The 26,082-nt window shown below is 33.5% G+C and overlaps 3 protein-coding genes, 1 long non-coding RNA gene and 1 pseudogene across 9 annotated transcripts in view; 4 read left to right on the forward strand and 1 right to left on the reverse strand.

The window, feature by feature from the left end:
* LOC123918524 lies at positions 1 to 15,168 on the forward strand (annotated as a pseudogene).
* On the forward strand, positions 170 to 732 carry LOC123918525 (histone H3.2). The gene has a single exon (XM_045970601.1). The coding sequence runs from the start codon at positions 171 to 173 to the stop codon at positions 579 to 581; it is 411 nt and encodes a 136-aa protein (XP_045826557.1). The 5' UTR covers position 170; the 3' UTR covers positions 582 to 732.
* Positions 3,593 to 5,700, reverse strand: LOC123918518. Of its 4 annotated transcripts, none has more exons than XM_045970593.1 (7): positions 5,507 to 5,700; positions 5,228 to 5,245; positions 5,042 to 5,125; positions 4,883 to 4,939; positions 4,577 to 4,783; positions 4,247 to 4,390; positions 3,593 to 4,166 (listed from the first exon to the last, which is right to left on the reverse strand). In XM_045970593.1, the coding sequence occupies exons 1-7, from the start codon at positions 5,627 to 5,629 to the stop codon at positions 3,696 to 3,698; spliced, it is 1,104 nt and encodes a 367-aa protein (XP_045826549.1). In that variant the 5' UTR covers positions 5,630 to 5,700; the 3' UTR covers positions 3,593 to 3,695. The 4 variants fall into 4 exon arrangements, with proteins under 4 accessions (XP_045826549.1, XP_045826548.1, XP_045826551.1 ...); XM_045970592.1 differs by having other exon boundaries at positions 5,228 to 5,254; positions 5,507 to 5,645; XM_045970595.1 differs by lacking the exon at positions 4,883 to 4,939.
* Positions 5,942 to 26,082, forward strand: part of LOC123918515 — a 26,123-nt gene continuing 5,982 nt past the window's right edge. The window contains exons 1-13 of one of the 3 annotated variants that reach the window (XM_045970589.1): positions 5,942 to 6,024; positions 6,930 to 6,985; positions 10,065 to 10,570; positions 10,850 to 11,077; positions 11,287 to 11,358; positions 11,509 to 11,604; positions 12,214 to 12,293; positions 12,460 to 12,538; positions 12,687 to 12,897; positions 13,003 to 13,199; positions 13,313 to 13,418; positions 13,630 to 13,719; positions 13,837 to 13,960. In XM_045970589.1, coding sequence (XP_045826545.1) covers positions 10,973 to 11,077; positions 11,287 to 11,358; positions 11,509 to 11,604; positions 12,214 to 12,293; positions 12,460 to 12,538; positions 12,687 to 12,897; positions 13,003 to 13,199; positions 13,313 to 13,418; positions 13,630 to 13,719; positions 13,837 to 13,960 — 1,160 coding nt within the window. In that variant the 5' untranslated portion in view covers positions 5,942 to 6,024; positions 6,930 to 6,985; positions 10,065 to 10,570; positions 10,850 to 10,972. Of the gene's footprint in view, positions 6,025 to 6,929; positions 6,986 to 9,174; positions 9,630 to 10,064; positions 11,078 to 11,286; positions 11,359 to 11,508; positions 11,605 to 12,213; positions 12,294 to 12,459; positions 12,539 to 12,686; positions 12,898 to 13,002; positions 13,200 to 13,312; positions 13,419 to 13,629; positions 13,720 to 13,836; positions 13,961 to 26,082 lie in introns of those variants that run through there. The other 2 variants (XM_045970588.1, XM_045970590.1) reach the window with 2 other exon arrangements.
* The window catches only part of LOC123918527, an 8,117-nt gene continuing 4,419 nt past the window's right edge, over positions 22,385 to 26,082 (forward strand). Inside the window, exons 1-3 of the long non-coding RNA XR_006812834.1 lie at positions 22,385 to 22,437; positions 22,519 to 23,255; positions 23,406 to 23,604. This is a non-coding gene — a long non-coding RNA (uncharacterized LOC123918527). The remainder of the gene's footprint in view (positions 22,438 to 22,518; positions 23,256 to 23,405; positions 23,605 to 26,082) is intronic.

The raw sequence follows: 26,082 nt of genomic DNA on the forward strand, positions 1-26,082 counted from the left end.
CCCCTCTCAATTTCTCAAAATTTTCCCAATTCCCCACTTTTCCCTCATTCTTCCCATCCCTATATAATCCCCAAACACTTCATTCCCTCTCATCGCAATTCAATTTTCCTTTCTCTCTCTCAAATCACAAACAAGCACTTATTTTCCCTCTTATTTTCTCTCGGATCAAAATGGCACGTACAAAACAAACCGCTCGCAAATCCACCGGAGGAAAAGCACCAAGGAAACAACTAGCAACAAAAGCCGCTCGGAAATCTGCTCCGGCGACCGGAGGAGTGAAGAAGCCACACAGATTCCGTCCAGGAACAGTTGCTTTAAGAGAGATCAGAAAGTATCAAAAGAGCACGGAGCTTCTCATTAGGAAACTTCCATTCCAAAGACTGGTTAGAGAAATCGCTCAGGATTTCAAAACTGATTTACGATTCCAAAGTAGTGCTGTTTCTGCTCTTCAAGAAGCTGCTGAAGCTTATCTTGTTGGTTTGTTTGAAGATACTAATCTTTGTGCTATTCATGCTAAGAGAGTTACTATTATGCCTAAGGATATTCAACTCGCTCGTAGGATTAGAGGCGAGAGGGCTTAGATTTGATTTCTTAGGGTTTATGTTCTTGATTAGATTTCTGTTTGGGTTTGATTCTTGACTAATCATGTTCTTGTAAGAAAAGTTTGATCTACTTTAGAATGTAATCAGGTTAAATTTGAATTCAATGGGTTTAACAATCTCTGTTTCAGAATTTATAATCTTTGTTTTAGAAATTATAATTTTTGCTGTTCATGTTTTCTCTTATCTTTGTTATGATATCCATAGAAACATGATTGACATTATCAAATGCAGTCATGCTTTATTGCAAAAAAAAAATTAAAATAAAATAAATTCAGTCATGCTGCAGGTGTTTTCTTCTAATTTGGTGGAAAACCATGAAGTTTGCAGTGTTTCACTAGAGAAAAGTTTGGTCCTGGGAGGGATAAGATCCATGGAAAGAACTCTATTTAGGTGAAATTACTTCAGGGTTTAATCCCACCACAGTTGCACGAATTATATCTACAGACATAGAGTACCTTGTTGAAGAGCCATGAGTTCTGACTTGATCTGTTAAAATTTGGATTCGTTGCTTTGTTATAAACGTTCTTTAACGTCACTCCAAATTGCTGCTGCAGTGGAGCAATGAAGAACAGTGGGATTGCATTTCCTGTGAAAGGGAATTTAGAAGCCAAGATGCAACTATATTGTTGTTGCGTTTCCAAGCGATGTAGTTTGGAGCTTCAGCATCTTGTTCAGCAATGGAACCATTGGCAAAACTGAATATCACCAAATTGTTGAGTAAAGTTGAAACTATTGTCAACTTGTATATCCCAAATTGTTGAGTTGGTGAAAGTCTTATAGTTGAACCACTTTGCTTAGTGTGACATATATATATGCTGTTGTTGGAACACCACCTTCATAATTATCCACTAAACTGTCTTGTAATTCAATCTCCACCATCTGCTAATATAAGTCAGATGCTGGTATAAACTTTCAAAAGGTATCAGCAGCTAATCTATTATTGTCTGTGCTATAGATAGTTTGGAATCTTCTACAACCTCATTAGAAATTAGAATATTTGTCTTGTAATATACCGCCTCATGCATTCTTTTTCCACATCAATAGATTGTGCAAGCATCCTTTGTCATTTTATTAGCATACTAAGAAATATTTCTTTCCACAGTCGTGCAATTAGACGCCGTGGGTTGTCTGATCAAGATTCGACAATCCAAATCTAAAATAAAAAACTAAATACGCCCTTCTTTTTTAACCACCCCATGAAGATTAGACGATCCGTGTCGTCTTGACCGCACGACTGTGGTTCTTGCTGACTGCAGGGAATCCGAGTTTGTGTATATCTGTGCACGTTGCATTAGATCTGTTAAGAGTTGATAAGTAAGTGAAGTACTTGATTTGCAAAAAGGATTTTTGATTCATTGTTCGATGACTGGTGCTGTAATTATTGACATATTATTATGCTTAACCTGTCAATATAAGATTATGCAGAACCAAAATATTTTAGTTTTAACAAAAAATGCTATCAAAGAAAACCATACAAGTGCAATTAAAAATTTAAGGGGTTTGTGTGTTAAGAGTTGAAGCATTTGGTTCATAAGGTAGAATTAGGCTTCAATGTTGGTCCCATATAATATGGCCATTATCATGCTGCATTATGGCAACTAATGCGACCACTACCAACTAAAAAAATTGGATCATGGTTATCCTGTGTGAGATAAATGGTGAATAAGCATTTTAGAACCAAATGAAAAAGAATATAAAACAATAATGAAAATTTTGGCATATTCATGGCCGGTTCGCAGCTTGTCCAACCAACTCTATGTAGTCGGACCGATGCAGATGAGTAAGAAAAAACACCACTATGCCATTGAACCATTACAATGGTATAGTGGTGTTTTTTCTATGTCAGACAGGTTTTTAGTTGTTGGTTAGGCATCCTGCTTTTTTCTTTCATAATTATTCATTACTCCAAATTTGAAGGTTTTTTCAACTATACTGATGAAGTATAACTCATTTGTCCTCATTTCCCTTCATTTTGTATAAAGCATAACATTTTTAATTTGCTACATACCATTACTATTGCCTTTCTTATCAGGTTTCATTAACAATAATTTTTCTTTTTGGTACAAAATTATTTGGCCTATTACTCATCACTGTGCAAATTCATTCACAGGCTCATAAATTGAACAACAGTGGACAAATACAAGATTTGTGCATTGGATATATAAAGAACTATATCCATCATACTATGGAAAATTTAATTTCATATTGAATAGTTAGTTATAAGAGATTATCATGTACAATATACTATATTCGATCTTATTTTTAATTAACTTTCCTATCCTATCAGAATTTCATCAACCGATTGCTATGTTTGGAAAAGTAGCGCGCCTTGAATGTATTTGATGGCATATATTCATCTCAGTTGCAATGCAGTTGGTTAATGGAGAAGAGAAGAGATGCAAACCGTCATCACCGGATTTGGAAAACAAAGGCTATCCCTACTCTTAGTTGCATGTTAGTTACTTGTGTTCTCAATTCTTCTCTTAGTTGCATGGTTGGAACACTCAGCTGTTGCTTAATATAAGAAGAATAATGCTAGGAAAACTCACTGGTTGGAGTGACTTGCTAGAGAAGTAAACACTGCTACTGCTATATATGCTAGGAAAACTAGTTTGGGTAAAAATGAACTACAGTATTTGGGTAAAAATGATTGTCCTTTAGCAAAGAGTGTTTGCTGTAATTTGCTAAATGGTGATGATAGAGATTGGTTTTTCGCAGCTGCTCTTGGTAAGTGGATTGTTTTGAATATGCAGCAGCATCTTTGGCGTGACTGTAATTTGAGTTGGGCAAGCGTGTGGACTTACATGCAGGATTGTGCAGCGGAGTGTAGTGCAGCTGCACTGCTCTTTTGAGTCTGTCCTCACCGGATGCAGGTGCATTTACATTTGAATTTGATAGATTGTGATTTGGTGGCGCAAACAATGACATACATCTTTACTATATGCCATATACCATTCATGATATAAAGTTTCCAATATTAATAAAACTAATTTATGTAACACAGAAGAAATATATTTAACAGAAACAAAGGATAGTCAATAACAACTTAAACTTAATGAGTCGTAGGGTAGATTGCAATGTACCAATATCCACCTAACACTCACTACTTGCACCACCATCCAAATTCATCTGCTTTAGACGAATGATTTCATTCTTAAACTTTGTGTCATCATACTCACTAAATAGATCCACTAAATACGGATGACCTTTAAAACAGTCCAACAACTTATTAATGATGCCCATAGATTTCTGCGGATGAAAAATAGACTCCATCCTTTTAGCCAAAGAATTCAAATCCGAAGGACGATTATCATACCCATTCAACATCTTTTTGATCGAGACAGGTTTCTTTACAGATGTAAATGTGTCATTCGATGATGACTTCCGTTTACCACTACTCGACGCTGCTCCTGTTAAGCTCAGGCTTCTACTGTTATGACTCTGTCTCTTCAAATCATTTGAGTTGCGATATTTACAAAGTATGTTCGGACAAATGTCTTTCAATAAAAAAAAATACCCGATCGCATGTTCGTGCTTCGACGCTATGTTTGTAGTCAAGTCCTTCTGCAAATTTATGACATTTGACAATTTGAGAATAAGAATAACGATAAGCAATGAAAAGCCAAGAATTAAAATTTACTAACCAACTTAGCTTCACTTAATTTTACTCTTCCGTTTGAAGTAAAAGTACCGGTAGCAAAATTAAAAATCAAACCCTCTGCCCCTCGACCCATTTGTTGGCAATACTCCTTAAATTCAAACCTCAGAAAGTTCAATATTTCGCGAACCTATTAAGAAATACAAATTTTATAAGATTGAAGCAAGAGAAATGTATTTTTCATATATAATAATAATAATAATAATAATAATAATAATAATAATAATAATAATAATAATAATAATAATAAAAGATGATTATACACACACAAGAGGATGAATCAAATTAAGCAAATAAATATAGTATATACTTATACCTCGCGACCATTTACTCTCTCCCTTCTCGCAATCTTATTTATTTGAGCCGCTATAGTCAAACCTTCCATTTCACTACAATACTGGTCAATATCCATCATGAGCTTGTTTTGTTTAGCCGTATTAAGAATGTCTGATACTAAATCAGTATCATTGAGATCAGCCCTTATTGTGAAACTCCTAACAAAATCCATGTTACCTTCCACGGCCTGCAAAATGAAATAATTTGATTATGATTAATAATGAGTGCACTCATTCACAATATCTATTTTAGCAGTCAAATAGAAAACAAGGGATAAAAACCACACATGTCTTCCTCCAAACCGCACTTTGGAGTCCAAGTTTAGTTTTAGCGTTTCCTGCCACTGTGAGGAGTATATTTCAGTTTGTTGAAGAGTTAGTTCAACAAGAGTTAAAGCGTTGTAAATCCAGATTAGAAATTTAACTACTCTATAAATGGTACTTACGGGTGACTCTTCGTACAGTTCTTGCGTGAACTCTGTTTCCTGCACTGGTTGGGAGTCCATGTTTAGATTTTGTGTTTCCGGCCACTGTGAAGAGTATATTTCAGTTTGTTAAAGAGTTAGTTCAACAAGAGTTAAAGCGTTGTAAATCCAAATTAGAAACGTAACTGCTCTATATATAGTACTTACATGAGAAGGTTCAGTCATCTTTATGAGCTTGGAACAACATGCAAAAGAGATTACAAGCTTAGGCAATAACAAAATCAAAATTAAGGGAGACTATAACAACATTTAAACTACGGCAGAATCAACCTCCTCTCATAATTCATTATGTATATTACAAATCGATGCTTGCCTAAAAGGTGTTACGAGTTTCAAAATTCATCTAACTGCATTTTTGTTTCTTTTTGTCTTAAACGAAGACATCTAACAGCTAAAACAAAACCAAGTAGAAAATTGAATTATTACCTTATATGGTTTTTGGGTTGTAGACAGAACTTCGTCTTCAACATCTCTAGTGCATTTCTTGTTAGTTATTTGTTTTTCCACCTCTGCATTTGGGAAAGCATTGGAGCCACATGACTCAGACATATTCTCCTATTAACTTGTTAGTTAACTTGTTAGTAGTGGGTTACCCACTACTTAACTTCTTTCCAAAGGGTTAATTAATTAAACGCACACTCACACTCTGAAACACGATTTCTGATCTTCTCTCTCACGCGGCAGAAGCTATGAACCCTTACCCTAATTTGAAGCTCACAAACCCATCACTCACGAATCTCCTTCTCTCACGAATCTTCTTCTCTCACTAACCCTAATCTCAAGATCACAAACCCTAAACTCTCTTCTTTCACGAACCCTAAACTCAATTTCTCAAGCTCACGAACCCTAAACCCATTGAAACACAAACACACGATTGAAGCTATCTCGTCACGAATTGAAGGTTTTACTCACTTTGGTCCTCTCACTCTGACTGAAACGAACAGGTATTGATAATTTAGTTCTTAGTTATTCTTAAAATTATGTTTTCTATTCTTATGTTCTTGTACTGGAAGTTCTAGGAATGAAAATTAAAAATTAGGATGGGGCTAGCTGTGATCCTCAGAGCATTAGAGAAGCCTGTACATAGTGTGATATTTTGGTGTTGTTTTTCAATTATGTTTCCCTAAAAATCATGTATGAAATTCCCACAATAGTTGCGTTTTTCACTTGATTTCCGCTAGTAGCATTTGCCTTTAAATTTGTCCGAACCAAGATTTGAAATTGAGTTCTATTTTACTATTATACCATATCATATTATACAGATTCTGTTGGAGATAATTTATTTTTTTTACTTTTTTATACAACAAAATTATTTTATAAACTACATATAATAAAAAAAATATTTTATAATTTAGTTTATAAAAAACAATTTGTAATTTTTTTAAAATTTAAAAACATTTTTATTTAGTTATTGATTAAAATTAAATACAGTAGTAATAAAATAGACTACTGGACTTTTGTATATATTCATATATTGGTATGGGAACTCATTTTTTTTGTAGTATATTATACTTTTTTTATGTAATTTATGGGAGGTTCATATTTATTTATTTTTTGAAGGAAATTATATGAGCTTCAATATTTATTTTATTTGAGGGTATTGATGTGGAAATTAAATAATAAAAGATATATTAGAATAACTTCTTTAGGTTTTTTTGTTTTGTAATTTTTTTTCTTTAGATATATTTTGAAGGGTTTTACTCATTTATTATTTTTGTTTGTTTTGGGGGCTTTTTATGAAATTTATACCCGAGTCTTTATTTTTAATCATATATCATATTAACTCCAATTTAGGAGGCTACTGTGGTGTCAGTAGCCTCCTCCTCATCCTCATCTTCATTTTCTACAGTGAGGAAGGTAGTGTCTACAGAACAGGAACGAGATCGTCAAGAAGGTTTCAATCAGGTGTCTATCCCGTGCTCTGTATTTTATTTTTAATTTATTTTAAAAATTACCGATAGTTCTCAATTTATATTTTAAAAACAAATCCCTAAATTTATATTTTTTCGCTTAAGGATTTGTATCACATATTTGGAATTGATAACCACTTTATTTCAATCGTGTTAGGACAATTACAATTATAGATAGTGATGTATTTTAATTTTAGAAAATCTAATTATTATTTTAATAGGGAATTTAATAATAAGACCAAGGTTTTTTGAATAATTTATTCGGAAGTGGATAAGGTGAATTATTTTTTCATTTTTGAAGAATTTAAGGTAGTTAACCAAATATATAAACAACTCCACATTTAAAAACACATGAGTCCCCAGAATATTCAAACCACATTAGCATTAGCATTAGCATCAATCACCATGGTAGTTGCGTTTTTCACTTGATTTCCACTAGTAGCATTTGCCTCTAAATTTGTCTTTCCCACAATAGTTGCGTTTTTCACTTGATGTCCACTAGTAGCATTTGCCTTTAAATTTGTCTGAACCAAGATTTGAAATTGAGTTCTATTTTACTATTATACCATATCATATTATACAGATTCTGTTGGAGATAATTTTTTTTTTTACTTTTTTATACAACAAAATTATTTTATAAACTACATATAATAAAAAAAAATATTTTATAATTTAGTTTATAAAAAAACAATTTGTAATTTTTTTAAAATTTAAAAACATTTTTATTTAGTAGTTTGCATTAAATGCATTACAAAACTTTAATATTTTATTTTAAATAATTTTAATTTAAAATAATGTTTTGGATTTCTTGTAGTCATGAGACCGCACATCTGGAAAACTTACTTTGTCTTTTACTTGCATCTATATTCATCCATTGCGTGAATGAATGTGTGATTATTTGACTATAGGGAATCCAAATCCGTAATTTACATATATGACTAACCATGTTTCGAAATTGCTAGGTATGATGTGTTATTAATAAGTTGAATACATAATTGCAGGCAAATAGGAATATAGTGTGACAGTGTCTTATAGTGAATATGTATCATCAGCTACTTCTATGTTGCTGATTCTAGCTTTCATGGGTTGAAACTCTATTTTTAGTGGTTTCAGCTCTCTGTAATTTGCATTTTATATGTAATGACTATAGAGTATCAGTGGCTGAACTGAAATAATGCACTTTTTGTGTGTATTTCCCTCTACTTTATATACTCTTTGTATTAATGTTTTTGTTTAAATAAACATAATGGTGGCAAGTGAGCAACTGCTTCCAGTCGACACAATAGACGGCAAAGCTTTTCCTCAGAAGTTTTAAAGTTGTTTCATTTTCAAGCCGTGTATTAATTTACACTGGTTTGTTACTGATTCTTTTTCTCGCTAGTGGACATTACAATTTACACTGGTTTGTTAGGGAACTTCACTTGGTGGGACTCACTTTCCTCTTTCCTTTTGTGTAAGGTCTAGTTCCCTCTTCGTAGAGTTGTCAAAATGGGCTAATCCGTAAGAAAACGGACGATGATTTGGCACCAGATATTCGGATGTGGGTTCGTCAAATCCGCTAAAACATAGGACTTGGGCTTAGTAAATTGAACCTGAATTTATTTAGGGCTTTTTAGTTCGGCCTGAGAACCATTTAATATAAAAAAATAGAAAGGAAAAACAAAAAATTATACTAGATTTACACAATAGGATGATTCAAAGTTTGATTTACATATCATTAATCATTTATTTTTCTTGTATTTATTCTTATATATTTTTTTTTACATAATATCATACTTATTTATTTATTTATTTATTATGTATTACGGCGAGACGATGTTTGAACCCGAGGGTAATTTATAAAATATATTAATATTAATTTATTATGTATGAAACAATTAATTTATTTTTTTTAAGTAAAAAAAATTAATATATTTTGTATATATTTTCACTCACTCCTTGATGTTTAGATGTTCTTAACTTAAAAAAAAAAAAAAACTTGTGTCTAATAATTTTTAGTAAATTTAATATTTTAGTAATATTTTTAATAAACTATTTTAAATTAATTTTGTCTAATAATATTGTATGCACTTCTAAAAATTGACTCCTCTATGGAGTAACGTTAAATGATAAATTAGCTCCACCTTCAAAAACAGTACCCTTTCAAGATACATAATCATTTTCCCACCATACTTATTTCACTTTCACAAAATAAATAATCATTCATTCATTCACCCGTGCTATGCTTTATTTCTGTCAATTGTTCATCCGTGAGTCATTGTCTAATAATGTCTATATCTTCTTCCCTTTCCCTTGCACACAAATTCTTTGTTTCTTGCTAATATATATAAACTTGTTTTCTACTGCACTGCTTTGTTTTCTACTGCACTACCTATATATATATATATATATACATAGATTCTCTAATTCACATGTCTATATCTTGTTTTCATTCCCTATTCTCTTAGCTTTACTCAATTTTGTGGCATATCTTACTTATTTCTTTTAATTATCAACTCCAAACCAAACTCTTCAACTTTTACTTATTTTTTTGGTTTTTTCTCTTTTTCTTTGCTTACAATTCAATTCTTTTCTGTTATAAATTTCCTTTCATTTTACCTCTACCTTAATTCAGCTTGGTTCTCTGCTGACTGGTGACGGTGAGTAATGTATTATTTATTTTTTTTCTGTATAACTTTTGTTTATAGATTAAGGTTTTGTTTGGATAAACAGCTTAATTTGCAGTTTATATTATAAGTGCTTATGTATATAAGCTATTTCTGTTTCTATTACTAAAGGTAAAATAAAGTTAAGTTGTTTTCGTATAATCTATCTCAAAGAGCTTATGAAAATGAAAATAAGCTGAAAACAGCTTATGAAAATAAGTTGAAAACAACTTATTCCTTTGGTTGATTAAAAAAAAAAAAAACCAAACATACACTTATAAACATGTCATAAGCTGTTTCCATAAGTTTTTTCGAACAGTCTCAGAAGTGCTTATGTTAATAGATAAGGTCAAATAAGTCAATCCAAACAGGCCCTATGATTTCGTTCTTTCTTTTAATATATTTGTGATTTTACTTTGAAATTTTCAGAAAGATGAAGGCTTTTGTGTGTTTGTTGATGGTCCTTATGGTGTGCGGTTGTGCTGCTGTTATCAAAGAATGCACAAACAGTCCGACTCAATCGCATACGCTTCGGTACGAGTTGTTGGCATCAAAGAATGGGACATGGAAGAAAGAAGTGATGTCTCATTATCATTTGACACCAACTGATGAATCAGCTTGGGTAGACTTGCTTCCAAGGAAGTTCTTATCAGAAGAACAAAAAAATGATTGGGCTGTTATGTATAGAAAAATTAAGAATATGGGTGTTTTTAAGCCACCTGTTGGATTTCTCAAAGAAGTGCCTCTTGAGGATGTGAGGTTGCTGGAAGGTTCAATTCATGCTGTGGCACAGCAGACTAATTTGGAGTATCTGTTGATGTTAGATGTTGATCGGTTGCTTTGGAGCTTCAGGAAGATGGCTGGTTTACCGACTCCTGGTACGCCTTATGGAGGATGGGAGGCGACTAATGTGGAACTCAGAGGACATTTTGTTGGTGAGTTTATATATTTCATTCATTACCTTTTTTATGTTCTTTATTTGTATCAATGTCTTTATCTTTCTTCCAAATGAATTACTGGTTGCAAGGGATTAAAAGGCAATGAGAGTGTGATCCGTGTATAAGGGTAACTACGAAAAATTCCGTGTAATCCATGTATTCTAACTTGTAATGAATTGAACTTGTGGTAGTGTAGACACTAAGGACATTACTCTTGGCAGCAATTTTCAGCTTCTACAAATCATTTTTGAAGGCTAATTTATAATTTATGTGAAGGGCATTACTTTAGTGCATCAGCTCTAATGTGGGCCAGCACAAAGAATGATAGCCTGAAGGGGAAAATGACAGCTCTTGTTGCTGGTCTGTCCGCCTGTCAAGAGAAAATTGGAGGAATGAGGAATGAGGAATGTAATATCACAGTACACTGTAACTAGACACTATCAATCTCTGAATGAGGAAACTGGAGGAATGAATGATGTCCTTTACAGATTATATATCTTAACGGTAGGTTAACTAGTTCATGTAGTTCCTTTATGTTTCTTCATGTGTTTTTATCGGGTTTTTCGCTTGTTGACTATGTTGCATTAAGCATACTAATCCGTAGTTTACGGATTTTATAAGCATGTCATTTAAACCTACCATATGTTAGGGCGCCTAGTTATCGCTGTAAACTTCAATTCTGAAGTAAATCTGTCATGCTATACTATATGCAGGGGTATTCAAAGCATCTTTTGTTGGCACACCTTTTCGACAAGCCGTGCTTTTTAGGGTTGCTTGCAGTACAGGTAATTCATCAATATTCGTTATTATCACAATTCTATGTAATCCAGACAATCATTGTATGACATTTGGTTGTTGAACTCAGACATTTGTATTCTAGTTCAGAAATTTTATTTAATTTTATGACAGATCCCAAAATTACTTTTTTCATATAGGCTAATGACATAGCTGATTTTCATGCTAATACACATATCCCAATTGTTGTTGGAGCTCAAATGCGGTATGAAGTCACGGGTGATCCGCTTTATAAGGTGAGTTCTTTATGCTCATTGTCGATTACCGATATATATATATATATATATATGGGAAGGGATCAAATTACACCGGTGTAACATTTGAGTAATGTTACACCGCTTTATCGAATTGAAATTTTACAAAATCCACCGTTGGATTGAAAGATTATATCATATAGATCATCCATGTTAAATTTTACAAAAATCTAAAATCGTTTGATATGTTTTTGAGACTCGAAAAAATTAATGGTTTATGCGTTTTTATTGAACACCGTTAATCTTGATCAATCTCAAAAACATATCAAACAATTTTAAATTTTTGTAAAATTTAACATGGATGATCTATATAATATAATCTTTCAATCCAACGATGGATTTTGTAAAATTTCAATTCGTTAAAGCGTTATTGAGCAGTGTAACATTACTCAAATGTTACACCGGTGTAATTTGATATATATATATATATATATATATATATATATGTTTCACTAAGTTTTAAGAAAATTATGTTTATTTTCAATTTTAATGTTTTGGGAGTATAACTTGAGGATAATAATCATTCAAACGCCCCTATCCACCACGCCTTTCAATTTTTCTAAGATTTTTTCTTTTGTTTTTGTGTATTAGGAAATTGGGACGTTCTTTATGGACCTTGTAAACTCTTCTCACAGTTATGCAACTGGAGGGACATCAGTCAGTGAATTCTGGTATTGAGATTTCAGCAACATTAGTTTCATTTAATATGCATTTAAAATTATCCATGGAACTTGTTTTCTTAAAGGTCATAAAGTAGAAAGTTTCCGTTCCTTTATTTTATGATAACCAGTTCCAAACATCTTTATGAAAAAGTCGCTTACTTCAATTTTTGTGTAGGAGTAATCCAAAGAGAATAGCAGACAACCTAAAATCAGTTGAGACTGAAGAATCTTGCACAACATATAATATGTTGAAGGTACAACAAATCACTCACAACTACATGGTTATTCATTGGTATTATATATATTTTATGATTTGTGGTTGAATATGTGTTAGTTGATATTCAGGGATGAATCTTAGTTTATTTCTGTTGAAGAATTTATGTAGCCAGACAATGATTTCAGGTTTCACGGCACCTGTTCAGATGGACCAAGGAAGTCACTTATGCAGATTATTACGAGCGCGCCTTAACGAATGGTGTACTCGGCATTCAAAGAGGAACAGATCCTGGAGTGATGATTTATATGCTTCCTCTAGGTGTTGGGGTTTCCAAAGCTATAACTTACCATCACTGGGGAACACCATTTGATTCTTTCTGGTGCTGCTATGGAACAGGTAGGTATTTGCTTATATATGAGACGGAGGGAGTAATATTGTTTGTAAACTCTTCTATTCTCTTACTGTTGTGCCGTTCTCAATTTATTTTTCCTTTTTCCTTAGGAATTGAATCATTCTCAAAGCTGGGAGATTCTATCTATTTTGAGGAGGAAGGGAATAGTCCTAGTCTATACATCATTCAGTACATATCAAGTTCATTTAATTGGAAATCTGGGAAAGTTTTGCTCACTCAGACAGTTGTTCCAGCTTCTTCGTCGGACCCGTACCTACGAGTTACGTTTACCTTCTCTCCTAATGAGGTACCTATTACATTGCCTTATGGCATCTCGTTGTTTCAAATTTTTACGTTTTAATTAAGAAACCAACAAAACATGTAGCATAAGATCTTCATTTCAAAACTCGATTTCTGCAGAAAACTGGTACTTTGTCAACGTTGAACTTTCGTCTACCATCTTGGACTCACGCTGATGGTGCAAAGGCGATATTGAATGCTGAAACTTTATCTCTTCCAGCTCCAGGTCTGAATCTATCTTTACTTACCTTATCTAACGCGGATAGATGCTGGAATGTTTAATAATCTAGAATAAGAAGATGAAAATGAACAAGTACTTAAGTTAGGACACACAAACTATCATGCAGAGTAGTAAACTATACATGTTTGTGTATTTAATAACAGAAAATATTAACACTTGCAACATGAAATTAATGTTTTATTGTCTGGATCTTTAGGGAATTTCTTGTCAATCACACGACAGTGGAGTGCCAGTGACAAGCTGACCCTTCAGTTTCCTATTACCATCAGAACAGAAGCCATAAAAGGTAGCTTTGCAAGATAATCTATGAAAGAATATGTGTGCGCGCACGCATGCGTGTATGTATATTTCATGAAAGAAAGTGTTTACATTACTAATATTGTGTTTTCAAATTAAAATTCAGATGAAAGACCTGAATATGCATCTGTTCAAGCAATTCTTTACGGACCATATCTACTCGCCGGTCATACCACTAGCAATTGGGACATTAAAGCCGGAACCGATTGGATTACTCCGATTCCTTCCAGTTACAATAGTCATTATGGAGTAGCTTCAAGTCGGAGTTCTAGCTTTTTACTATAAATTTCTGGAATGACAGATGGTGTGATAAACAATCTTTGGCTCAAACATTACACATACCTGTCAATCTTCATCAGTTTCTTTCTGCTACTGTTGCAGACTTTATTCATGATCACCATTGGCATATTCCTTTTGATCTGGAAGTTATGTTCCCTAATCTCAGACACATTATTGATAGGGTTTCAATCCCAATGGAGCATAAGCCTGATGTATTCCCCAAACACTTCTTTCCCTCTCATCGCATCTCAATTTTCCTTCTTCTCTCTCAAATCACAACCAAACACTCATTTTCCCTCTCTTTTCTCTCCGATCAAAATGGCACGTACAAAACAAACCGCTCGCAAATCCACCGGAGGAAAAGCACCAAGGAAACAACTAGCAACAAAAGCCGCACGGAAATCTGCTCCGGCGACCGGAGGAGTGAAGAAACCTCACAAATTTCTTCCAGGAACAGTTGCTTTAAGAGAGATCAGAAAGTATCAAAAGAGCACAGAGCTTCTCATTAGGAAACTTCCATTCCAAAGATTGGTCAGAGAGGGAAAATGGCACGTACAAAACAAACCGCTCGCAAATCCACCGGAGGAAAAGCACCAAGGAAACAACTAGCAACAAAAGCCGCACGGAAATCTGCTCCGGCGACCGGAGGAGTGAAGAAACCTCACAAATTTCTTCCAGGAACAGTTGCTTTAAGAGAGATCAGAAAGTATCAAAAGAGCACAGAGCTTCTCATTAGGAAACTTCCATTCCAAAGATTGGTCAGAGAAATCGCTCGGGATTTCAAAACTGATCTACGATTCCAAAGTAGTGCTGTTTCTGCTCTTCAAGAAGCTGCTAAAGCTTATCTTGTTGGTTTGTTTGAAGATACTAATCTTTGTGTTATTCATGCTAAGAGAGTTACTATTATGCCTAAGGATATCCAACTTGCTCGTAGGATTAGAGGCAGGGCTTAGATTTGATTTCTTAGGGTTTATGTTCTCGATTAGATCTCTGTTAGGGTCCGGTTCTTGGTTAGATTTCTGTTAGGGTTTGAATCTTGACTAATCATTATCTTGTAAGAAAGTTTCAATCTACTTTATAATGTAATCAGGTTAAATTTGAATTGAATGGGATTAACAGTCTTTGTTTCAGAAATTATAATTTTTGCTGTTCATGTTTTCTCTTATCTTTGTTTTGTTTAATTATTATTGTTTTAATTGTTTGTGATTTTTTTCAAGTTTTTATTTTGCTGTGTTTGTGCAATCTACTGGTTTCTTGTTGTGATTTGTTTCTGGACATTATCGATACAAACCAGTTCTATTGCTCAAATTTTACCCTTCATGGTTGATAGTGGAATCATGCATTTTGTAGAATCTGAGACTAGTTTTGGACATATTATTTCATGAAAATAATGTAACTCGAGAAGTCGTGAACTATGAAACATATACACTCATTGGATCAGGCGTGTCTTGGTATTGGACACACAATATCTCACATTGACACATATGATTATATTGAATTACTAGTATATCATTTTCTCAAATTATTATCTATGTCGACATGTTAGTCTTTGTGTCGTAGCTGTTGTTAGTGTTTATGCTTCAAAGGTCTTGAACAATACAAACAATTGTAGCTCATAGTTGGTCATTCTACTTTGACTTAAATTTCTATCTAGTGAAAATAATTTTTGGAGCTTCAGCATCTTGTTCAGCAATGGAACCATTGGCAAAACTGAATATCACCAAATTGTTGAGTAAAGTTGAAACTATTGTCAACTTGTATATCCCAAATTGTTGAGTTGGTGAAGGTCTTATATTTGAACCTCTTTGCTTAGTGTGACATATATATGATGTTGTTGGTATTGGAACACCACCTTCATCATTATCCACTAAATTGTCTTGTAATTCAATCTCCACCATCTGCTAATATAAGTCATACACTCCTTTTTTCAGATGCTGCTATAAACTTTCAAAAGGTACATCAGCAGCTAATCTGTTATTGTCTGTGCTAGATAGTTTAGAATCTTCTACGACCTCATTAGAAATTGGAATATTTGTCATGTAATATACCGCCTCATGCATCCTTTGTCAATTTACTAGCATACTAAGATATGTTTCTTTCCACAGTCGCGCAATTAGACGCCGTGTGTTGTCTGATCAAGATTGGACAATCCAAATTTAAGCTTCATATTTTAAATTCTAAAATAAAAAACCAAATATGCCCTTTTGTTTTAACCGCCCCATCAAGATTAGACGATCCATGTCGTCCTGCCTGCATGACTGTGGGTTTCTTGCTGACTGCAGGGAATCCGAGTTTGTGTATACCTGTGCAAGTTGCATTAGATCTGTTATGATGTGTTAAGTAAGTGAATACTTGATTTGCATCCAATTCTTGTCTCAGATTTAGAATTCTTAATGAAAAAAGGATTTTTGATTCATTGTTCGATGACTCGGTCCTGTAATTATTGACATATTATTATGCTTAACCTGTCAATATAAGATTATGCAGAACAAAATATTTTAATTTTAACAAAAAATGCTATCAAAGAACCATACAAGTGCAATTAAAAATTTAAGGGATTTGTGAGTTAAGAGTTGAAGGATTTGGTTCATAAGATAGAATTAGTTGGTCCTATATAATATGGCCATGGTCATGAGCTGCAAAATAGCATTATGGCAACTAATACGAACACTACCAACGAAATTTTTTTGGATCATGGTTATCTTGTGAGAGATAAATGGTGAATAAGCATTTTAGAACCAAATGAAAAAGAATACAAAACAATAAAGAAATTTTGGCATATTCAGGGCCGGTTCACAGCTTGTCCAACCAACTCTATGTAGTCAGACCCATGCAGACGAGTAAAAAAAAACACCACTATGCCATTGAACCATTACAACATATATGATACTACTTTGTATCTCTCTAACAATGTTGTCACAAATTAGATGATACTACTTTCAACATGTTTCTTTCTGTTATGCATCCTGTTCATGATGTTCCTGATATGATAATTCATCTATTGACAACATCAACACCAATTCCCCTATCCAAAATTTCAATGCTCTGAAACACAAGTGTCTGCAATTGGCTATGAATCAAGAAATTTCTTCTCTTGATCAGATTCAGAATCATACTTGGATTTTGACAAAATTGCCTGCAGGTAAGAAGGAAATTGGTTGTAAATGGATTTATAAAGTAAAATATCATGTTGTAAATGACCTGACTCTCTTCGACATGCCATTCTTGACTGGTCTTCGTATAGATGGTGAGGTTGTGAGCTCTTTTGTACCGATGACCCCGTCTGTTAAAGCTTATGTTCCTTGTTTCACTACCATGTTAGCTTCCATTAAGCATCATGCTAAAATGGAAGACTTTCTTTCCAGTGAAGAACATGTCGCCTTTCTTCATTATTAGTTGTGTCAACTCATTTGTTTTTTGCCCATTCAGCCAGTATCCACAAATCAGTAGAACAACATTCAATCCATCAAAGACCATCATATTTTTATGATGATGTTTGTATGTTATTTTCTTCCTTTTCAATAATAATTTGTTTGTTTATTTTCTCAACACATTAGTCCTATTGAGCTTGAAAATATATATATTTCATCGGTTTAACACATATTTGGGGATAGTTTTTACATGATTGTTGTTGGATTGTTTGAAATGACCTATTGAGTCCTTATGTATTCATGGACAATATTATAGAGAAGCTCTGTTGGAACCAAAGATAAAGATTAACATTTTGTAGTCATGTTGTATTCAGATGTGGCTTAGTAAAAAATTATTATAAAGTTGTAAAAAATTCTTTGTAGGAACACCATACAAAGGGTGACATATTTTTCACAGACAACATTTCAAAATGATTATCACTTTCAAGCCTAAGCATGCAGGTATTTCTTTCTCTGCTACATTCTGCATATTATCTCACATGTGTGTTCAGGTGTAACATCAGCTTCTTGAGTTTGTAACAAAGGTTTCTTAAGACCATCGATCCCATTCGTGTCTATTTTTTCACTTAATTTTGATAATTTTGATTATGTTCATCTCTTTTCTACTCCAGCTCTAGAGGTTATATCAATAGCTTAATTATTATCTTTTACCCAAGTAGCTTATTTCACACTTTTCTATTTATGTCACACTAAAAGCTAGAGTTTTCTTTTATCCTAGCTTATTAATAGCTCTAGAGTTTTTTTTTATCCTAGCTTATTGAAATGCTTAGAGCTTATGTCACACTTTTCTATGTCAGACAGGTTTTTAGTTGTTGGTTAGGCATCCTGCTTTTTTCTTTCATAATTATTCATTACTCCAAATTTGAAGGTTTTTTCAACTATACTGATGAAGTATAACTCATTTGTCCTCATTTCCCTTCATTTTGTATAAAGCATAACATTTTTAATTTGCTACATACCATTACTATTGCCTTTCTTATCAGGTTTCATTAACAATAATTTTTCTTTTTGGTACAAAATTGTTTGGCCTATTACTCATCACTGTGCAAATTCACTCACAGGCTCATAAATTGAACAACAGTGGACAAATACAAGATTTGTGCATTGGATATATAAAGAACTATATCCATCATACTATGGAAAATTTAATTTCATATTGAATAGTTAGTTATAAGAGCTTATCATGTACAATATACTATATTCGATCTTATTTTTAATTAACTTTCCTATCCTATCAGAATTTCATCAACCGATTGCTATGTTTGGAAAAGTAGCGCGCCTTGAATGTATTTGATGGTATATATTCATCTCAGTTGCAATGCAATTGGTTAATGGAGAAGAGAAGAGATGTAAACCGTCATCACCGGATTTGGAAAACAAAGGCTATCCCTACTCTTAGTTGCATGTTAGTTACTTGTGTTCTCAATTCTTCTCTTAGTTGCATGGTTGGAACACTCAGCTGTTGCTTAATATAAGAAGAATAATGCTAGGAAAACTCACTGGTTGGAGTGACTTGCTAGAGAAGTAAACACTGCTACTGCTATATATGCTAGGAAAACTAGTTTGGGTAAAAATGAACTACAGTATTTGGGTAAAAATGATTGTCCTTTAGCAAAGAGTGTTTGGTGTAATTTGCTAAATGGTGATGATAGAGATTGGTTTTTCGCAGCTGCTCTTGATAAGTGGATTGTTTTGAATATGCAGCAGCATCTTTGGCGTGACTGTAATTTGAGTTGGGCAAGCGTGTGGACTTCCAGCTGCCACTTTCTTTGGTTGTGCGGAATAGAGAAGTGCACGGTGACTCTCGATTACGACCTATGCAGCCTTGCCAGTTCATCTTGCGATGGGTCTTGCAATACATGCCATCAATGTCAGTGGTATACTATTATGCTATCAAATCGATAGAAGGTGGAAGAAGGTTGGTTAAGCTTGAACACATGTCAGCTGGTTGTGGTGGATTACTTAGAAATTCCGATGGTCAATGACTTGGTGGTTTTTCGAGAAACTTAGGCCGGTGTAGTGCGTATCTAGCGGAACTTTGGGGATTTTATCATGGTTTTTGTCTTGGGCGTAGCCAGGGACGGAACTAGGTATGTTCCAAATGAGGCGGTCGCCACCCTTGAACATACATGATACTATTGTATACCCCTTATATATCTTGTGTTAGCGCCCCTGTCCATATACTGATGAAAATACATGTTAGCCCCCGTAGTATATTAACAATCACAATTATAAATTAGTAATTACTATAAAATAACATTGATTTCATTTTTTACTTCCACTAAGACAAAAACTAACCGACCCACTCCATTGTTATTTGTCACCAATTGATTTTTAATCAAAAAAATAAAATTTTAACCGAACATTGTAGTGTAAATAGTCAATTTTAGTTTGCTTAAGCGAAAAGACAAATCACTCGCTCACTTTATTTTGAATTAGAAGATAAAATAGAAATTAGATCGGCAAGTTTAGTTGGTAGAAACATCGTATGTCGTATTATATATGTAAGAGTTGGGATTTAAACTGTAAACATCTTGAACACTCATCTTATTCACCTTAAAAATGTGAAATTTTAGCGATTACTTAACCAAAAAATTAGAGATTAATTTTTATATGCTAGATTGATAATTTTTTTTTAAAAAAAAACTTATTTAAAATTTTCCTAAAATTATTAATAGTATAAATAAGTGACCGATGATGTAGTACAAATTAGTGACTAATGATGTAATTTATAATGTGTTATATTTTCGCCACCCTCAATGATTTTTTCTGGTTCCGTCCCTCGGTGTAGCAGAGCACAAAGGTGCAAATTCAAATTTTGTTGTGAAGAATTTAAAATTTGTTTACCAAAAAAACCAATTGATATTTGATGAAAGAAATATAAAGTAAAATAAAATGCTATTTGATACTAAAAAAAACCTAGTAATTAATTTGTTAGTAGCCATAAAAATTGGGCCGGGATGATTTTTGTCTTTTCCGTTCCCTGAATCCGATGGAGGTTTAGATATTCCTGTATCTATCCTGATCTTTTACGGTGTTGAAAAATAGAACATCATTTCTGCAAATCCGCTTGGGTTGGTCTGGTGATATTGGGTTGGGACCAAGGAGTGTGCTCCTCCTTAAGGTTTCAAGTTCGACTCTCTCTGAGGCCAATTTGAATGGCTAAATTAGCTACTTCAAAATCAAAAACATCATTCATGCATGAACTTGAACTATATTTTGATAAAAAAATATAAAAATAAAAAACTACAAATTATGTCTTTTTTTAAGAAAACAATAGAGAAAATGATTTCTCAAAGATTCACTATAAGGAAAAAAAAGAAACAAATTTAATGTAATTTTAGTGTACTCAAATTAGTCGGTAATTGGGCCGAATACCTAATTATTTTAAATAAATAAAAATAAATAAAAAATAAAAAAAGAAAAGAGACGTTGGGGCTAGTTGATAAGTCTGGCGCCGTTGCGCGTGTTTTATTTGTTTCTTGCTTTGATAATCAGTCACTTCAACTTCTTCACTCACTCTCTCGTTCTCGCGCCGTTGCAAGTTTCTTTCTTTGAAATCTCAAACCCTAATTTCTTGTTTGTTCCACAATTTCTCAATCAATTGCTCATCAATTTCTCAATCAATTCCACAATTCAAACCCTAATTCACAACACCATGATCAATTTTGCTTCTCATCATCATCCAACCCTGTTTTTCAACAAGGGTGATCATCATCTCGATGATCTTCAAACTGATAAGAAGAAAACATTCAACTCTGACAAAGCACACACAATCTCCAAACCTGTTCTTCAACCACCTCAAACAAACGATCAAAATCGCATCTTGAAGATCACCTTTTTCTCCTCTTCTGTTCGTAACAAGGAGAAACAACAACAGGAGAAACCTTATTTGTGTCGTGTTTGCGAAAGGGCTTTTACATCCAACCGAGCTTTGAATGGACATATGAGATGTCACAGTTCCAAGAAGGGTACTTCTCCATTTCTGACTTGTCAGGATGCTATTGACTTGTCAAGGTTTTTGCCCCCAAAAACCTACAAGACCCGTAAACGTTCCAAGAGATTTGTCATTGATGATGATGTCCGTGAGGTTGCTCAATCATTGTTAGATATGTCTTGTGGGAAATCGTTATATTTTGATGCGGATAATCACGATAACAACGGTAAAAGATTGAAGCTTTCCGATGAAAAAGCAAGGTGTTGATGATCCTTTGTCTATTTGTGTTAATTGAATTGAATGAACATGATTTTATCATCTTATTATTGTTATAACTTGTGCTGTTTCGATGTTTTGGTAGTGGAATTTATTAAGTATAGAATTTAAACACTCTAGTTGATGATTGGTGATCATTTTAGAACAAATATAATTTTAGGGAAGTTACATGAAAGAAAAGTGTTTTCTAATCTAGGAATTATCACTAAAAAAGGACAGCCCTTGCACGAGGCTCCCACCTGTCTTGGTAGGGTAGATGCACAGAGCCTTATCCCTGCTAGGTGTTAGCGGAGATGCTGGTTGTAGGATTTTTTAACCTGTATCTACTTATTGGCGTAATTATTTTTTTGTTTATGATCTTGAAATAATTTTGCTCATAATTTCGTTATTGAATTTTAGCATTATCCTTTTTGCATCTGATATGTCTGTTCATCTTGGACTCCTTTGTTTTTGTTATAATTATCCTGAAAGCCCAAGTTATTAGGTGGAAATTTGGTAATAGTTTTATATCAAACACTCTCTATCATGCATGCTCTGGATGGTTATATATTGGCTCAGCGATTGTTATTTATCTACATTTACTTTATACGAAGTGTCTATACTTTGTTAAGAATTATACTTGGTTGTTTGCAGTGAATTTCAACTCATACATGAGTTATGCCTATATGTGCAATCAGCATCCCAAAGGGCCGAGCTCATACGCGTTCATATGTGCCTATATGTGTCCACATTACATGCCTTCTCATCATGGATTCCCTTGGGTTATATATTTGAATCACCGTTGGTAGGTTCTTCTTCTGTTCAAAATGAATTTGTTGTTGAGGAAGTCACTTACTGAAATCTTTTAACTTTTGCTGTCACGCAGCTTGAGACACTTCTAAAGTTTTTCCCGGTTCCGGCATATCGGAACCTAACGTTGCAATGTTTAACAGAGGTATGTTTCATCTGTTAATGATCCTTTGTCTATTTTTGTTAATTGAATTGAATGAACAGGATTTTATCATCTTATTTTTGTTATAACTTGTTCTGTTTCGATGTTTTGGTAGTGGAATTTATTCTTGTCAATGAAGTATAGAATTGAAACAGTTGAGTTTTTGTATGATTTTTTTATGTTTGAATTCATATTCTTACACTTGTTATTGTTTATTTCATGTGTCATTCTTTCATGAATTGATGAGCATAAAAGCAAAACCAATGATCCTTTGCCAAAGTCACCTAGATTGGTAATAATGGTTTCATTAAGGTAAGTTAATATTTTTGGATTATCACAATAATCTACTAATGATCTCTCTGCTACTTTATTGATCATTTGGATTATAAGGTAAGTTAGCTTTCCATTAAGTTTTCTTATCTGATTCTGTCTAAGTAATTGATTGCTAACTATTCATTTTTGCTGGTCATTTTGGTTTTAATCTTTAACACTTCTTGATGTATTCTATTCAACCATCACTATATGTCATTTGTTAGACACAAAATTTGCAAAGTTTTGTTCTGCCAAAGACAGGTTGGTATGCTTATTGAGCAAGCTTCAAGGACGCCACTGGCACCGTTCAGGAAAAAACCCTAGATTTTGACATTCCGTTCTTTGCCATACCTCTCCAGGTTCCTCCATCTTCTCATTTCACTTGTTGTGTTTCTTCGTCTTCTTTAATTGTTATTGTTGTGTCGATTCACACTTATTTATTTACTGAGCTTAGGTTAATCACTGTAATATGTTCAATTTACGCGCGTGAAGCCTTTCTTTTCTTTTAGGTACGTCAAATTTATAATGTTGCCCAACCTTTCATTTCAATTTTATCGATTATTAAGTCAATGATCCTCATTGGTGGAGTGGAAGTAAAAACTGACATGAAGAAAATTGAGGAACAAGGAGCAAACATCTTGATCAGCAGGCCTGGTCGATTACACGACATGATGAATTGGACGGATGTTTTGGATTTCAAAAGTTGAGGTATATCTTTCACTATTTATACAACATACATGCAGATACATGCTGTAAAAGAATTTTCTGGATTTATTATGCGATCATATTGTACAAATTAATTAATTCATGTTGTAGCTTCATGCTTTAAGATTCCTTATCTTCCACTGCATTTTGTCCTCATTTCCCTTCATTTTGTATAAAGCATAACATTTTTAATTTGCTACATACCATTACTATTGCCTTTCTTATCAGGTTTCATTAACAATAATTTTTCTTTTTGGTACAAAATTGTTTGGCCTATTACTCATCACTGTGCAAATTCACTCACAGGCTCATAAATTGAACAACAGTGGACAAATACAAGATTTGTGCATTTGATATATAAAGAACTATATCCATCATACTATGGAAAATTTAATTTCATATTGAATAGTTAGTTATAAGAGCTTATCATGTACAATATACTATATTCGATCTTATTTTTAATTAACTTTCCTATCCTATCAGAATTTCATCAACCGATTGCTATGTTTGGAAAAGTAGCGCGCCTTGAATGTATTTGATGGCATATATTCATCTCAGTTGCAATGCAATTGGTTAATGGAGAAGAGAAGAGATGTAAACCGTCATCACCGGATTTGGAAAACAAAGGCTATCCCTACTCTTAGTTGCATGTTAGTTACTTGTGTTCTCAATTCTTCTCTTAGTTGCATGGTTGGAACACTCAGCTGTTGCTTAATATAAGAAGAATAATGCTAGGAAAACTCACTGGTTGGAGTGACTTGCTAGAGAAGTAAACACTGCTACTGCTATATATGCTAGGAAAACTAGTTTGGGTAAAAATGAACTACAGTATTTGGGTAAAAATGATTGTCCTTTAGCAAAGAGTGTTTGGTGTAATTTGCTAAATGGTGATGATAGAGATTGGTTTTTCGCAGCTGCTCTTGATAAGTGGATTGTTTTGAATATGCAGCAGCATCTTTGGCGTGACTGTAATTTGAGTTGGGCAAGCGTGTGGACTTCCAGCTGCCACTTTCTTTGGTTGTGCGGAATAGAGAAGTGCACGGTGACTCTCGATTACGACCTATGCAGCCTTGCCAGTTCATCTTGCGATGGGTCTTGCAATACATGCCATCAATGTCAGTGGTATACTATTATGCTATCAAATCGATAGAAGGTGGAAGAAGGTTGGTTAAGCTTGAACACATGTCAGCTGGTTGTGGTGGATTACTTAGAAATTCCGATGGTCAATGACTTGGTGGTTTTTCGAGAAACTTAGGCCGGTGTAGTGCGTATCTAGCGGAACTTTGGGGATTTTATCATGGTTTTTGTCTTGGGCGTAGCCAGGGACGGAACTAGGTATGTTCCAAATGAGGCGGTCGCCACCCTTGAACATACATGATACTATTGTATACCCCTTATATATCTTGTGTTAGCGCCCCTGTCCATATACTGACGAAAATACATGTTAGCCCCCGTAGTATATTAACAATCACACTTATAAATTAGTAATTACTATAAAATAACTTTGATTTCATTTTTTACTTCCACTAAGACAAAAACTAACCGAACCACTCCATTGTTATTTGTCACCAATTGATTTTTAATCAAAAAAATAAAATATTAACCGAACATTGTAGTGTAAATAGTCAATTTTAGTTTGCTTAAGCGAAAAGACGAATCACTCGCTCACTTTATTTTGAATTAGAAGATAAAATAGAAATTAGATCGGCAAGTTTAGGTGGTGGAAACATCGTATGTCATATTATATATGTAAGAGTTGGGATTTAAACTCTAAACATCTTGAACACTCATCTTATTCACCTTAAAAATGTGAAATTTTAGCGATTACTTAACCAAAAAATTAGAGATTAATTTTTATAAGCTAGATTGATAATTTTTTTTTTTAAAAAAAAACTTATTTAAAATTTTCCTAAAATTATTAATAGTACAAATAAGTGACCGATGATGTAGTACAAATTAGTGACTAATGATGTAATTTATAATGTGTTATATTTTCGCCACCCTCAATGATTTTTTCTGGTTCCGTCCCTCGGTGTAGCAGAGCACAAAGGTGCAAATTCATATTTTTTTTGTGAAGAATTTAAAATTTGTTTACCAAAAAAACCAAGAAATTGATATTTGATGAAAGAAATATAAAGTAAAATAAAATGCTATTTGATACTAAAAAAAACCTAGTAATTAATTTGTTAGTAGCCATAAAAATTGGGCGGGGATGATTTTTTTCTTTTCCGTTCCCTGAATCCGATGGGGGTTTAGATATTCATATATCTATCCTGATCTTTAACAGTGTTGGAAAATAGAACATCATTCCTGCAAATCTGCGTGGGTTGGTCTGGTGATATTGGCTTGGGACCAAAGAGTGTGCTCCTCCTTAAGGTTTCAAGTTCGACTCTCTGTGGGGCCAATTTGGATGACTAAATTAGCTACTTCAAAATAAAAAACATCATTCATGCATGAACTTGAACTATATTTTGATAAAAA

Source organism: Trifolium pratense, linkage group LG3 (assembly GCF_020283565.1).
Source record: "Trifolium pratense cultivar HEN17-A07 linkage group LG3, ARS_RC_1.1, whole genome shotgun sequence".
Classification (NCBI taxonomy): Eukaryota; Viridiplantae; Streptophyta; class Magnoliopsida; order Fabales; family Fabaceae; genus Trifolium; species Trifolium pratense.

Bases quoted from the DNA above. Each gene is read 5' to 3' on its own strand.
- LOC123918525 (XM_045970601.1), top strand. From the start codon at position 171: ATGGCACGTACAAAACAAACCGCTCGCAAATCCACCGGAGGAAAAGCA.
- LOC123918518 (XM_045970592.1), bottom strand. From the start codon at position 5,629: ATGTCTGAGTCATGTGGCTCCAATGCTTTCCCAAATGCAGAGGTGGAA. The intron at 4,940-5,041 runs GTAAGTACCATT...TACTCCTCACAG, and splicing joins AACTGTACGAAGAGTCACCC to TGGCAGGAAACGCTAAAACT. The intron at 4,167-4,246 runs GTTAGTAAATTT...ATAAATTTGCAG, and splicing joins AATTAAGTGAAGCTAAGTTG to AAGGACTTGACTACAAACAT.